The sequence below is a fragment of the Carex rostrata genome, chromosome 24 (genome assembly GCF_964058835.1).
Source record: "Carex rostrata chromosome 24, lpCarRost1.2, whole genome shotgun sequence".
In the NCBI taxonomy this organism is placed as follows: Eukaryota; Viridiplantae; Streptophyta; class Magnoliopsida; order Poales; family Cyperaceae; genus Carex; species Carex rostrata.
In genome coordinates this window covers 1,998,452-2,012,677 of record NC_135941.1, presented here as the reverse complement: position 1 = coordinate 2,012,677, position 14,226 = coordinate 1,998,452, and the positions used below count along the sequence as shown (strand labels likewise).

At 32.6% G+C, this 14,226-nt stretch overlaps 1 protein-coding gene across 1 annotated transcript; it reads right to left on the bottom strand.

Moving 5' to 3' along the window:
- Nucleotides 1-7,411: 7,411 nt before the first annotated feature.
- On the bottom strand, nt 7,412-10,875 carry LOC144575873 (DNA-directed RNA polymerases II and V subunit 6B-like). The gene is made up of 6 exons (XM_078326125.1): nt 10,735-10,875; nt 9,726-9,759; nt 9,349-9,515; nt 9,200-9,251; nt 8,077-8,144; nt 7,412-7,737 (listed from the first exon to the last, which is right to left on the bottom strand). The coding sequence occupies exons 1-6, from the start codon at nt 10,767-10,769 to the stop codon at nt 7,668-7,670; spliced, it is 426 nt and encodes a 141-aa protein (XP_078182251.1). The 5' UTR covers nt 10,770-10,875; the 3' UTR covers nt 7,412-7,667.
- Nucleotides 10,876-14,226: the final 3,351 nt, after the last annotated feature.

Sequence of the window (14,226 nt, the reverse complement as noted above, 5' to 3'; positions counted from 1 at the left end):
AGGTTCAAGGTTCACCGATGGTAGAGGTGGATCCGTATCCTCCCAGGTACCTGACTCAACACAATTGAAACGAACGGCTCAGATTTACTCTCAGTCAATCGGGCTTCGGGATGACAGGGGGCAGGAATATGTGTGCTTTGAGATTCGTGCTATTCTATTTTTGGACCGTCCGATTCAATTCTACTCAGTCATTTAACCTGAGGGGATACGAATTCATGGTTAGAGACTAGACAAAATAATTGTGACTTGATTACTGACTCCGTAGTCCGTACCGTCAGATTTAAAAAACGTGGGGTCCGCAACTCAGAGATATTTTTCATATCAGTTATGATAGACCGCGTGCAGCGTGTAGTACACTAATAAGGATAACGGAGTGCAGACGGACAACTCATGGGAACGGGAGAAGGACGAGAATTCCAGAGGAAAGGAGATAGGGAGAACCGGAGAATGGAATGGAGAGAGAGAAAGGAATGGCTTCGAGATGGAATGGCGAAGTAGAGGATAAATCCGAGCACGGTAGTCGAGATGCAGTCGTTAGGCGCTTGGCGTCCGTTTCTCATTCGAGGAAACAGTCGGCTACATCGGCCGTTGTCCTCTCCAGTTAATTTAAAAACCGGAGGGCTCGTCTCCTGTTTTGTCATGACTTATCAGAACAGTCCAAATCTATTAAATTGCACTTGAATGAAAAATGAAGTCAGAACAAGAAATGGGTTGTTCAGAAACTCAGATTCATCCACTTCTGCTAAAATTTTTTCTAGAGGCCTCAAATCCGTCAATTACATATCAACTTTTATTTATTTAAATATTATTTTATAACTTGTTAAATTCTCCACTCTGAAGTTAAATTAAGATTCAAGTTGTTGTTCTTCTTAAAAAAAATAAGTCAAGTTGTTTAGATATGAATTACAAACAAATTTCTACTAATAAGTACCGATTAAATTTATATAAATTATCGATCATAAAAATTAATATAACTACCAATTATATAAATGAATGTGCCATTTAAATTTGTATAGAGTATCAACTAGTTTTCAAATGATAAACGAGTTATATTAAATGTTTAAGCAATAATCAGTGAACCTCGGTACAAATTTATTTATTTATTTTTAAACAACGGTGGTCTAAATCCTATTAAATTAGATAAGCATGAAAATGAATAATATTTGGAGCATTTTCAACGGGTTGGGTTCTTCTCAAAATTGTACGTAGTAATTGAAAACCCCTGCATATTCAGATTTTATGCACATTGAGAAATTTCAATCTAAAACGATATGAATTTAAAAAAAAAAAAAAAAATGAAGAGACTGAACCTCCTTTATCTTGGTGATGACAAGTGACACTGACAACACCTTTTGTTAATATCAATTATCAAACATCCTTTTACATTATATTTTGAAAAAAAAAAAAATCAAACAACAAGAAACGGAAACAATATAAAATGGACGATGTGATGTGAACATGTGATACTTTGGATTAGATATTTTGAAGTGACGAATGCAATGGTCATGTTAATTATAGACTTTTTCGACGAATAATAGTAAAAGAAGCATATTTAATATTAGTTGTTGTTCCCTAAGCTTTGTAGATATTTTGGACGAATAATAACAAAAAGAAGCATATTTAGTACTAGGGGTATAAACGGATCTATTCGCACCAAATCCAGATTAAGCAGAACGGGTAATTTATAGATCTAGATCCGAATATTTTTAATATATGAATAAGAGATCCAGATAATTTCGGAGGTGGGTAAAGTGGTAAACCGAAGTTTCTTTAGTTACCGCTTCTATTTTTTTTCGAAATTCTGTCTTTTATCTTTGATTTCTGTAAAATTTAAAACTTACCTACTTTAAATCAACGCATGAATATAAAAGAACATAAATTACTTCATAAATCTGCCACAGACGGATCCACTGAAAAAACCAAAATTATACTCACCTTCAATCTACGCATGTGGTAACATATAGATTTTGTATAAATCAATGGTAAAGTTAGAATTTGGAAATATTGAGGTGAACACTAAAGAAATTTTAGGTGAGTAAATGGAGCGGATATCTATTTCGAGTAGATGGAGCGGATATGGGATAGAATCCGGAACTCATTTTCTATTCAAATAATAGTCCACGTCTGCTTATTGCACAAATCAATAGTAAAAATAGAATTTAAAATATCTAAGTGGTAATCGGATATAGAATCAGGAACTCATTTTATGTTCAAAAAATAATGGGAGCTGATAATAGTACCCGCGCTACAGTACCCGCAGGGGGGCCACCGAAAATTAAATATTAAAATTTAACTGCACAATTCGAAATTTTTTTCCTAAGTATTAATACCTATGAACGGAAGTATTTATACCTATGTATAGAAGTATTTATACTTATGATGTGAACAATTATTTATTGTGTGGATTATGTAGCACCAAGATAACAATACCCGCGCTACAGTACCCGCACAGTACTCGCGCTAGAGTACCCGGGGACCACCGAAAATTAAATGTATAAATATAACTTCCTATGAGAACTACAAAAACTCCACAATTTGAATTTTTTTTTTAAGTATTAATATTTATGCAATTTTCTCTTCCAAATGAGATCCATGATGACATATTTTCAGGCTCGTCGTCACGCAAGTGTTTATACCTCGCCATATAAGTATTTATACATTTGCAAGTATTTTTTACATATGACATTGAAAGTATTAATATCTAAATATTGAAAGTATTTATACTTATACACTGAAGTATTTATACCTATGAGGTCAACTATGTTTATTAAAAGAAAGTTGATGCGGCAATGATTGGGGAACTCGAAAAGAGATTATCATAACAAGTTACGTATCAAAGTATTAACATCTTATTTTTTTAAGTGCTAATATCTTATCTTCTAAGTATTTACATCTACGAAGGTATAAATATATAAGTATTTTTTATATATGACACAGAAAGTATTAATATTTAGACACATAAAGTATTTATATCTATGCATTGAAGTATTTATTTTTATGAGATCAACTATTTTTGTTAGAGAAAGATTGATGCGGAATTAGTGCCGGGACTTTGAAAGGGGAACCATATAATTAGTGGGGACCATAGAGAAAGAGTACTGCTAGAATTTTAGAATAATAATTAATTGAGACTATATAATATATTTTTAGAATAATAATTAGTGGGGACCATAACACATTATTTTTTTAAGTCCGGATACTGTAGCACGTTACTGTAGCGAGGGGTACAGTGCGGTACTGTAGCACGGGTACAAAAATAATAGTTCAATCTGTTTAATTCATAAATCAATAGGAAGGTTAGAATTTTGATATAATGAGGTGGTAACTAGATGAATTTGGAATCTGTATTCATAACCAAATAATAGCTCAATCAGCTTTTTTTAGAAACCAATAGTAGTAACTGAAAATTTTGGATGGAGAAGATATTCGAATAGAATCTGGGACCCATTTTTTATTCGAATAATAACCCAAATCTCAGGGGTGAAAACGGAGCGGACAAGTGGATAGTGGTAAATCAGATATTTTTAATTTTTAAGATATGAATTTGGATTGGATATTAGACGAATACGGATACCGAGAAAATAAGATATTTATTAAAAAATTATAAAAAAATATTAAAATTCACAATAATTATAATAGTGAATAATATAATTTGTTCATAAATATATATTAAAATGTGTGGTATATATCTACTATTTGAATACAAATAATTAAAACGTAAAATTATATTTGTATACATATTCACATGTAATCTATTTTTTTTTCAAACACAGATCTAATATTTTATACCATTTCCCCCCTACCAAATCCGCTTTTCTTTTGAACAGAAATCAATAAAGCGTATAATAAAACCCGAATCCGCTTTCTGTTTGTCTTTTTCTTTTTTGAAGCAGAATAAGGGTCTGATCAAAATAAATATTAATGAGAATATACTTCATTTCAATAGAAAAGAAATGATCAGAATAAATTTGGAATTGAATTTCATTGATCAAAAGATCTAAACTGCATAAAAGAATTCAATATTTGACTTTCCAAAAAAAAAGTCCAAAGTTTCACTTAATTTAAAAAGTATGCCATCATGTGAAATCCTCTTCTTCTCCCTAAAACCAAAGAATTCAATATATATTAAACTGTTGCTTTCTTTAGAGATATTTTTATTTTATAACAGCATCTTGACGAGTTGACGGAGTTATATTAAAAAAAAAAAAAAAGTCCATTACATATCATCAGTACTATATTTTGTTTTATAATTTTTGAGGTTCTACAAAACCTTTATTGTTTAATTTAATCTTGATATATAGATAATGCATGTTATAATACTTCTTGAGTGCTAATATTTAAGAGGAGGGATCCACTTTGCATCTTTTTTTTGAAACCGAATTACACTCTACATTTTCAAAGTTTTCAAAGTCCAAACAGTTGATTCAAACCGTTCAAAATAATGGATATATTAAAATGTGTTTGTAGATCAAATTTTACATTTGTTTGAATTTTTTTTATTTATTAAGCATTTTACAAAATCGATGTTTTCAGATAATTGAATTTTTGTACCCATCTTAATAAATAGTAAAAAAAATTCAAAAATATATAATATTTGATCTGCAAGCACATTTTAATATATCCATCATGTTGAATGGTTTGGATTTTAGACTTTAAAAATGTATGATGTAATCTGATGTCACCAAAAAAGAGTGTAAGTGGATCCTGATCCCTCAATATTTAAGAAAGGAAAATTTCTAATGTATCTAGGGCTGCAAATGAATCGAACTTACCTCAGTTTGAGTTTGATTTGAATTAATTTCGAACTAAGTTTGATTTGACTTAATTTCGAATCGAATTTTTTACGACAAGGAAGAGTGATCGTAGTCGCCAAAAGCGAGAGGTGAAAGTTGTCAAGAGTTTTAGAACTGAGAGCAAGAGTTATGACTTACGGCTAGGCAGCCTTTTGTTTTAAGTCATTAGCAAAAATGAACGGTTCACATTACTTTGAGATTTGAACTAGAATAGTTCCCGAACCTATTTCAAACGAGCCAGATCCAGTTTGAATTTGATTTGAATTAATTTCGAATTATTTTGAATCGAATTTTTTACGAACTTTTTCGAATCAAACTCGAATCGAATCACAAACTACAAATTTTTTGTACAGCCCTAGATGTATCCATTTAAACTTTTGAAATAATCAATTTTCTCATTAAAACAACACAATATTCAATACCGTACAAATTTAACATTATTTCTTCTATCTCTTTTAATTATTTAAAAAATTAAATTGACCTATTTACATTATTATAACTGGACATGTCCTCTCCTCCTTCCTCTCTAGTCTCTATAATCCATCCCTTTCCTCATCACTATCTCCGCACTTTGATTTTGGTAACGCCACCGAGCTGTGTGGTTCGGTTGGGTAAAAGGCGCGGCAGAAAGATCGTCCCTTCTAGTAGGATTGATCTCACAAGTTCACTGTGTGTGATTGAATTGTGATAAATTGTAGCATAAATCTAGACCCCCTTCACAAAAAAAATGTTTCATTAAATCTTTTCGGAGAAGATATCTCATCTCATGTTTATAATGGTCAATTACTATGTTGTTTATTTGATGTTAGCCCTGTCAGTTCCATTTACGGGTGAACACTCCTGACGACTGCATCAATCAGCAAGTCAAATTTTTATTTTGAAATAAATAAATGAACAAAGCAATTAATCAGAGTCAGTGTCAGTTTCACCAAACACAATATGAGGTACTGTATCACTTGTTTCGGAGTCATAATCGTTCATCAATTCCTTACCTTTCAACCTATTATTCCCCAGTAAATCATAATACAACCTTTTACCCTGTCTGTTTTTGACTTCTAACCTGCGAAGGTGAAAGAAGAGAAGATAATAGGGCTTCTAAATTCTAATGCCACAAGACAATACTCTTGGGATGTAAGTGATTTCCCTATGCATAAATATTTTTCTATTTTGCCAGTAAATGTGTCGAGTGATTTTGTCTCCAGATTTATTAGAAGGCAGTCTGCTTCTAGCCTCCATGAGTCACTTTTTAGAGAATCGCTCTACCAGAATGTAAAGAAAAGATACAATTATGTAGTGTTGACTTTGTTGACAAATAAAATGGAAAAAGGAAAAAAAAATATTAGAAGGTTACCTAGATGTTTGGAGAATTTTGGGATAAGGTGATATACTCACGTCTTGGTATTAGTGTCGTAACATCAACAATTCACAATTTCACATTCTTTACTTTATGAATTATTAATGAAAATAAATTTGTGGTCGTATTTTACCTGGTACATTATTTTATTAATGAAAATAAATTTGTCACTTTATAAGAGAACACTTGGAAATTTCCCAATAAATTTCTACACAATTTTGAGGTAAAATTTGGGGAATTACCACTGATAAGAGAGTTTTCCATTGCTCTAAGCACAGCTATCTTGACAGAAAGCAGCATTGATTTCTTCCCAACAATAACAGAGTTAGTTTTCTTCCTCAACACCATTTGATCGTGAAGATGAACGTTCCCGCTTCCTCTTTTCTGGGCTACCTCTCAATGATGCTTCACCACCTAACTTTGATGCAAATATTTTCATGAGCTTCACCCAGATCAATAGAAGCATTGCTGATCACATGTTCAGCAAGGTATAGTGGCATCCCTACAGTCAAAGAACTACTAATGAGCCATATACAAAAAATGAGCTTATGTAACAATAGAGATGCAAAGGAAATCATTTGGGTAATAGCGCACCAATACCCATTGAATACAGCAATAATTCTAAGAAGGAAGAGTAGCTCTCCTGAAGTAATCTGTTACATGTTGCACTAAACTAGCCGCATGTGGTAAAAGTTGGCTGCCACAACAGTTGTTACTTGGTATGTATATACATTTTGCGCATTTACAGGAAAACAAATTGAAGAAATAAAAGAAGATAACAATACCTCCTTAATCCTTTGATGGTGGCAATCAAGAGATGTGTTCCATACAGGGATGTTTTTACATAGTTCAGTAGTAAATTGGTTCTAAACTTGGGAATAGATCAATGTATGTGCAAAAGGGGAGAACACAAGGAATGGTACGAGGAATAATGGTTTTTTTTTTTATGGAAATCTCATCATCCATCAAATTCCGAGACGCAGTGTAACACAGCAGATGGTCTTGTTCCCCATTGCTTTGGAAGGTCAATTTCTGCTGTTTTTTCTCAATATACAAGCACAAATAATTACTCTTGCTCTAGGGTTATTTTCTCTAACACAGACAAATTGAATCTGCACCAATGCAGTCTCTCGTAGGAGGGTATTAATATGAAACATCCATGGGGTTTGAATCCAAACCATAGGATCCAAATCTTATAATTCTTCATCTTCCACTTAACAAACAACATCAGTGAAAAGTAGCATTAGACATGACACGTAAACCGTTTTATCTTAACTGCTTTCATCTTAATGATGTCAAGAATACCGAGAAGAAACTTAAATGATTAAAAGATAAAGATCAGTGAACACCACAAAGTTAAATCATAGTGTACCAACATTAAGTGAACCAGAATAATATCATTTGAGTGAAAACCTAGTTTGCAGTCGGGCAATGATATTTTTTTTACATATGCTGAAGGAGCCACAGCTACATAAGTTAAACCATGACTATTTTAATCACCGGTTAAAAGATAGATTTTCTTAATCGCCACCAACTTGTCTCTTCCATGAATCCTCTACTATAAGCTCATCAACCCCCCAATCTTCATAACTGTCAAGTAGCAATAGTAAATAAAAAGTTGCATCATTTTTTCTCTTTAACATCCATGATAACTCTAGATTTTGCATATCAGTTGGAGGCACCAGAATGATACCAGAACTACAACATTTGACAGCAAAAAATGTGAAAATAAAGCTCCTGTATCTCTCTAATAATATATCTATGCCCAACAGCTTAATTTTGCATATTTAAAGTGCTGCTTTTATTATTTACTTACCAAATTACTCAACTAAAATTCAAAATGACAAGAGGCTAACCATCGAGAAAATAATATAATTCACACATCTTTGGTCAGTCGTTGAATAATAAAAAGTTTATTTTTTTGGTTACCTTCCATCAGGCAAGTATCGACGGATGGTAAAGGGAATCTTTCGCTCCCTCAGCTCCTTCATTGCAATCTATATTTAAACATAAAATGAGAAATAAGTATGGTATACCATGCTGCATAAATTAAGAAAATTTACGTGTTTTTTGAATCAGCATTGCAATGGATAATTTATAATGCAGAAAGCAAACAATAATTTAGCAGCTGATCGCTAACATATAGAACTTTCTAGCTAGAATCCCAAATGGCAGAATATAAGACAGTTGCCAAACTTTAGTTAAAGATTTGGATAATGAAAGTCAAACTAAAGAATGTTGCAATAAGCTCATATATAGAATGGAATTATTTAACATAAATAATCAACTTAAAAATTTAAATAGAATATAATGGATTTTACTAAGGTTGCTTAACTATACACCATGTATTAATTTGGTTGGCAAACCTTGAATTGTCCATCCACAACCACAAAGGATCCATTTTGGTCCAAACTGGGCAACTATAATAATTGCAAACTCAAAATTCACATATTACGAATCAATTTGTCAATTAATCAGTCCCCAGAAACATGTAGGTCATCAAATGCCTGAGTGTTCAATCTTCAATTTTTCTACATGTATGGAATTAATTTCTGGAAACATTTTAAAAAAACTACAAATTCAGTGTGACTACATAGGTTTTGCAAACAGGCTATCACTAAAAACAGTTCCAAATTTCAACAAATCAATTCATATCTAACAGAGCTATCCAACTTGGTCATTGATAAAAATTATAATTAACAGGTTTTCTGAACAAATCATAGTATTAGTAGCACAGCGAAATTAAGATACAGGGTACAGACTAGAGACCTGTGGAATTAACCAAATACAAAAATTCTTATTCCAAGAATTTTAATTAGATTGTCAGTGTGATTGTGTGAAACCAGCATTCAAAATTTTCATATTTGTGTGTCAGGCCAAACAAGATTTTTCAAGGAGATAATTCAATTGAAAAACAACAGCAGCAGCACAAAACAGAAGTAATTGGAAAACTAGTCAGGCTGTGAAATACTCATCTTGCACAGAGAATCCTTATCTTTCTATCCCTTAAATAATTTTATGAAAACCACAATTACAACAAAGACAACATTACCTCCAACGGGTCAGTTTCACCTTCTAGCTCAACCATAACAGGAGCATTCATGCTGATATAACAGAATTAAACAACAGAATGAGTTTTATATTACAACATCCAAAAGCTTGTTACATGCGGTGATTAAAAATAATTTATATATAACATACCTGATCTGGAGAGCACGAGTTCCAAGGATCCTGGCACGTTCGTACTTAGTCATGTATTTGGAGGTCTTGCGGACCCGTGCACTAGACTCTTGCTGCTCCTTTTCTTCTTCAGCTACCACATCATCAGGTGCATCCTCATTATTGTTTTCGGGCTCTTCAGCTCCTTCCTGTTTCAATCAATTGCACAAGTAGTACCAATTAACTTTATTCGGTCTCTAGATGGTATAAGTAGTGTTTCATAACATGCAATGTTGCTGATCATGCACTGGAAATTAGATATAATCATCATGAGTCCTAGCTATGCATTTGCATCGAGCTCTGACATATAAATAAAGTATACTGATTAGCAAAATTTAGGGCCAAAACTTTGTTGGTACCTCAATTTCAGGCTCTGGGGGCTCGTCTTCATACCTGGATGGTAATTCTGATTTAAAAAACAATTTAATTTTAAAAAATGTAAGGGAATGATTAAATAAGATATTCCAGCCCAATGGAATATCTGATTCCAGCCCATCATTTTTTAATGCGTATCCTCTGCATTAACTCAAAAGGGAATCTTTTGAGTTAATGAATCTCAACCGTCCGATTTTAAACGGAACCAATCCAGCTCCTACTTATAACATAGAGGGCCTTTACTATCAGTGCGGATCTAGTCTGCACAAATCTTAAAATAGATCGGATGGTCGAGATGCATTAACTCAAAAGATTCCCTTTTGAGTTAATGCAGAGGATATGAATTAATCATTTTTATGCAAGAGGATATTCCATCCCCGCCCTCCATTCCCTATCCTCTCTGCCATCGAGTAAAATACTCCATTCTGGATGGGATAGGGGCTCGGTTGCAAACTGAGAGAGTTCGACAGCAAAATTTCCACTCTATTCCACCTTCTATTCCAACACTGTTTGGCAACTATTCCACCTTCTCCCACTCAATTCAATTTGTTTGACTCCCACTGAACAGCACCAATAAATCGTCACCACAAAGAGACATCAAGGAATTTCCTAATATTACTAAACAAGCTTGTCTATATAACGAAATAATTTAAGCATCAATAAACTAAAACCAAAAGAAAAATATATGATAATCTCGGCACAGAAGAAACTAAAATCCTTCAATTTTCCTTAGGGATTTAAAAAACGAATGTCTTTAAAGCACCCTGCCAGTTTCCTGGGTGAAGGAGCAGGAGAATCACCACAGTAACGCAATCAACATACCACCACCGGAACTATTGGTTCCTGCTCACAATGAGTGATATCTAACTTGCCAGTGAACGCAATGCATATTGAAAAACAGAAAGGAAACTATTGAAAAAAGGAAGGGAAATGCACAGGAATGCTAGACTCAGGAACCTACGATAGGGAGAGAGAGGGAGAAAGAGAACAAACCCCATATCCATATTATTGTAGTCGTCGTCAGCCATGGCTTCTCTTTACTGAAACTCGGGAACCGAAAGAAGACAACCACTTTAAAGTCTAAACCCTAAACCCTAGAGTCGGAACTGGAAGACAAGTATCTTTACAGGTCGGGAGCTTGCGAGCAAGGGAAACCATCTCCCCAGCGAACAAATGTGACCGTTCAATTGCTTCAAGATTAGTGTGTCCTGATCTAACGGCAGCAATATTTTCCTCCTATCTCTCGAAAAGAAACTGAATCAAATACGGTACAAACTTCTGTGAAGCGGGTCTGAATTAACTTATATTCTTCGTACTTGATCCGCAGCATTAATGTTATACCAAAGATCCCAGGGTTTAATCCTAGACAAAATCGGGTTGAATCAACACATGTTTCTGATACCTTTTTTTGTAGCCTTTTGTGCATCACAATTCCCTGCAGATATAAATATCACTCGCTGCTAAATAGATTCTTTACTTATGCCGCATAAAATTAGCAACCAGCCACGTAATGGGATGAGTGCGCATCCCCTGAGATACCTCATATTTTGCGTGACCTACGTGTCCGGTGCCTATTCGGGGATAGCGCGGGGGCCAGTATTGTGTGAGCTTTGAGATTGGTGCAGAACGTCTTTGAACGGTTAAAATTTTCCAAAATGTCGCGCAAAATATGAGATATCTCAGAGGAAGAGAATTCTAATGGGATCTCCTCCCAATATCGCTATCGCAGTATCGCTGCATATCGAGCCCGTGCTATCAAATATATGTCGTAAGATATGATTAGAACGGTACAACTCTTATTTTGTACGCAGAATGCGCAATATACATAGATAACCGTTAATGCACTACATAACTTCATGATTGTGATTATGATTTTGATTTGGAGGTTTACCTAACAAAATTTTCAAAATTTTATATTTTTCCATCTAAACTGACTTATTTTATTAATATTCTCATTTCTTAATTTAATCAATTTAAAACACATATTAATATTAATAAATATCAATAAAATGACAATATTGCCCCTTCCTTGCAAAATACCAATGCGGTATCCTCCATAATATAGTTAAACAACTTGTTAAGCGAACAAATGAAAATACGTATGGCATGCATAGATCTAAATAGACTTAATTTGCACCCCAAACAACATCAGAATTTAATTGAAATCAAAATAATCAAATTAAGGTGAAATTGTTAATACTAATTAGTTATATAAAATATAACAATGAATATATATATTAATAAATACATAACCAACTATAACGTCGCGAAACTTTATTTAATCTTCATTGCAATCTATATTTAAACATGAAATGAGACATTTATATGGTATACCATTCTGCATAAATTAAGAAAATTTACGTATTTTTTTTAATCAGCATTGCATTGGATAATTTATAATGCAGAAAGCAAACAATAATTTAGCAGTTGATTGCTAACATATAAAACTTTCTAGCTAGAAGCCCGAATGGCAGAATATGAGACAATTGCCAAACTTTAGTTGAAGATTTCGGTAAAGGAAGTAAAACTAAAGAATATTGAAATAAAGCTAATAAATAGAATGTAATTATTTAACATAAATAATCAACTTAAAAATTTTAATAGAAAATAATTTATTTTATATTCATAACATAGATTTTATGAATGCCCTTATATTATTAGTATGGATTATATGACTTAAATATTTTATGATATTATTTATGTTTCCACAATTTATTGGCAGTTGTTCAGTCTTGCTTATTTATTCGCAAGTAAATTAATTGACACGATTTGGAGATTAATTACGCTCTAATCTAAATTTTTAGTTCGGAACGTGAAACTTTCTTTCTTACAATTGTTGTTGCTATACCGGACTGCTCGTATATGTTGGGATGCAATTTCTTTTTCTCTTAACAAGTTTTATTTTGTTACCTGGTTTCTAGGTATTTTTATTTTTTATTGTTTTTCTTTTGTTTTCTATCAAATATAAATTAAGTTATACAGAGTATTAATCAATATGTATGTGTGAACTCTGTAACAATATGATTATTATTATTATTATTATATATATAGAGGTTGGCTAAGATCAAAGTGGTAGTTCCTGAGCTTTGGTGCTACCAATCCGTTTTTTTTTTTTTTAAAGTTCAAAACGTCGATCTGAACCGTTCAAGTTGTTCTCCATATTAAATTGTGCTTAGAGACCCAATTTTACATTTTTCTGAATTTATTTAATATTTATTAAGCCACTTTGAAAATCGCTGATCCAACGGTGGCTTAACAAAACAGTAAAATCAGAAGCCACCATTGGATCAGCTGTTTTCAAAGTGGCTTAATAAATAGTAAAAAAAATTCAGAAAAATATAAAATTTGGTCTCCAAACACAATTTAATATGGAGAACAACTTGAACGGTTCGGATCGATGTTTTGAACTTTAAAAATTGAAAAACGAATTGGTAGCACCAAAGCTTAGGAACTACCACCTCTCTCTCTCTCTCTCTCTCTCTCTCTCTCTCTCTCTCTATATATATATATATAGAGTTAGGCTGGGGTGCTATGGATAGCATAGTGGCCTCTATGCTACGGCTCAATATTCGAGTTTTCAAAATCCAAACGGTCGATCCGAACCGTTCATCTTATTCTCCATATTAATATCTGCTTGGAGACCAAATTTTACATTTTTCTGAATTTTTTTACTATTTATTAAGTATTTTACAAAATTGTTGATCCAACAGTGGCTCCACAAAACAGTAAAACCGTTGGATTAGCGATTTTCAAAGTGGCTTAATAAATAGTAAAAAAATTCAAAAAATTATAAAATTTGGTCTCCAAGCAGATATTAATATGGAGAATAAGATGAACGGTTCGGATCGACCGTTTGGATTTTGAAAACTCGAATATTGAGCTGTAGCATAGAGGCCACTATGCTATCCATAGCACCCCAGCCTAACTCATATATATATATATATATATATATATATATATTCTTGATATCAAATAATAACTCTTAAATACATAATTGTTTAAAAAAAATCAACAATTGAAGAGTTATTATTAGAGTTCACACAATTGTTTAAACTATATATTCATCATCTGGAAGTTTTACCGAGTCAATATCCAATCCAATTTTAATAACATTGATTGTGTGCCTAAGATTAAGGAAACTAAGATTTGTAAATATAACAGAAAATATTCTGAGATTCGGCTAATAATTTGCAATCTTCCAATACAAGCATTTGCACTCAATGGCGTACGGAATTAATAAATTAATTCGTAAACTTGTTTGCCAAGCAATTGCATTTACTGGCAGGGAATATCGATCTGCTGATATTTTGATAGAATAATCTTTTATAATTTTATTTTTACTGGTAGCATGGTCATAACTTTTGTTTACTAGTAATTAACATGGTTACAAACCGACATTTAATTGCTATTAAGCATGTATTTTGGTCAAAACCATAATTACTTTCTTGTGAAATTCAATAATTTCGCATGATTTCATCCTAATCA

Bases quoted from the DNA above. Each gene is read 5' to 3' on its own strand.
- LOC144575873 (XM_078326125.1), bottom strand. From the start codon at position 10,769: ATGGCTGACGACGACTACAATAATATGGATATGGG. The intron at 8,145-9,199 runs GTAATGTTGTCT...GTTTAAATATAG, and splicing joins GTGAAACTGACCCGTTGGAG to ATTGCAATGAAGGAGCTGAG. The intron at 7,738-8,076 runs GTAACCAAAAAA...GCTACTTGACAG, and splicing joins CGATACTTGCCTGATGGAAG to TTATGAAGATTGGGGGGTTG.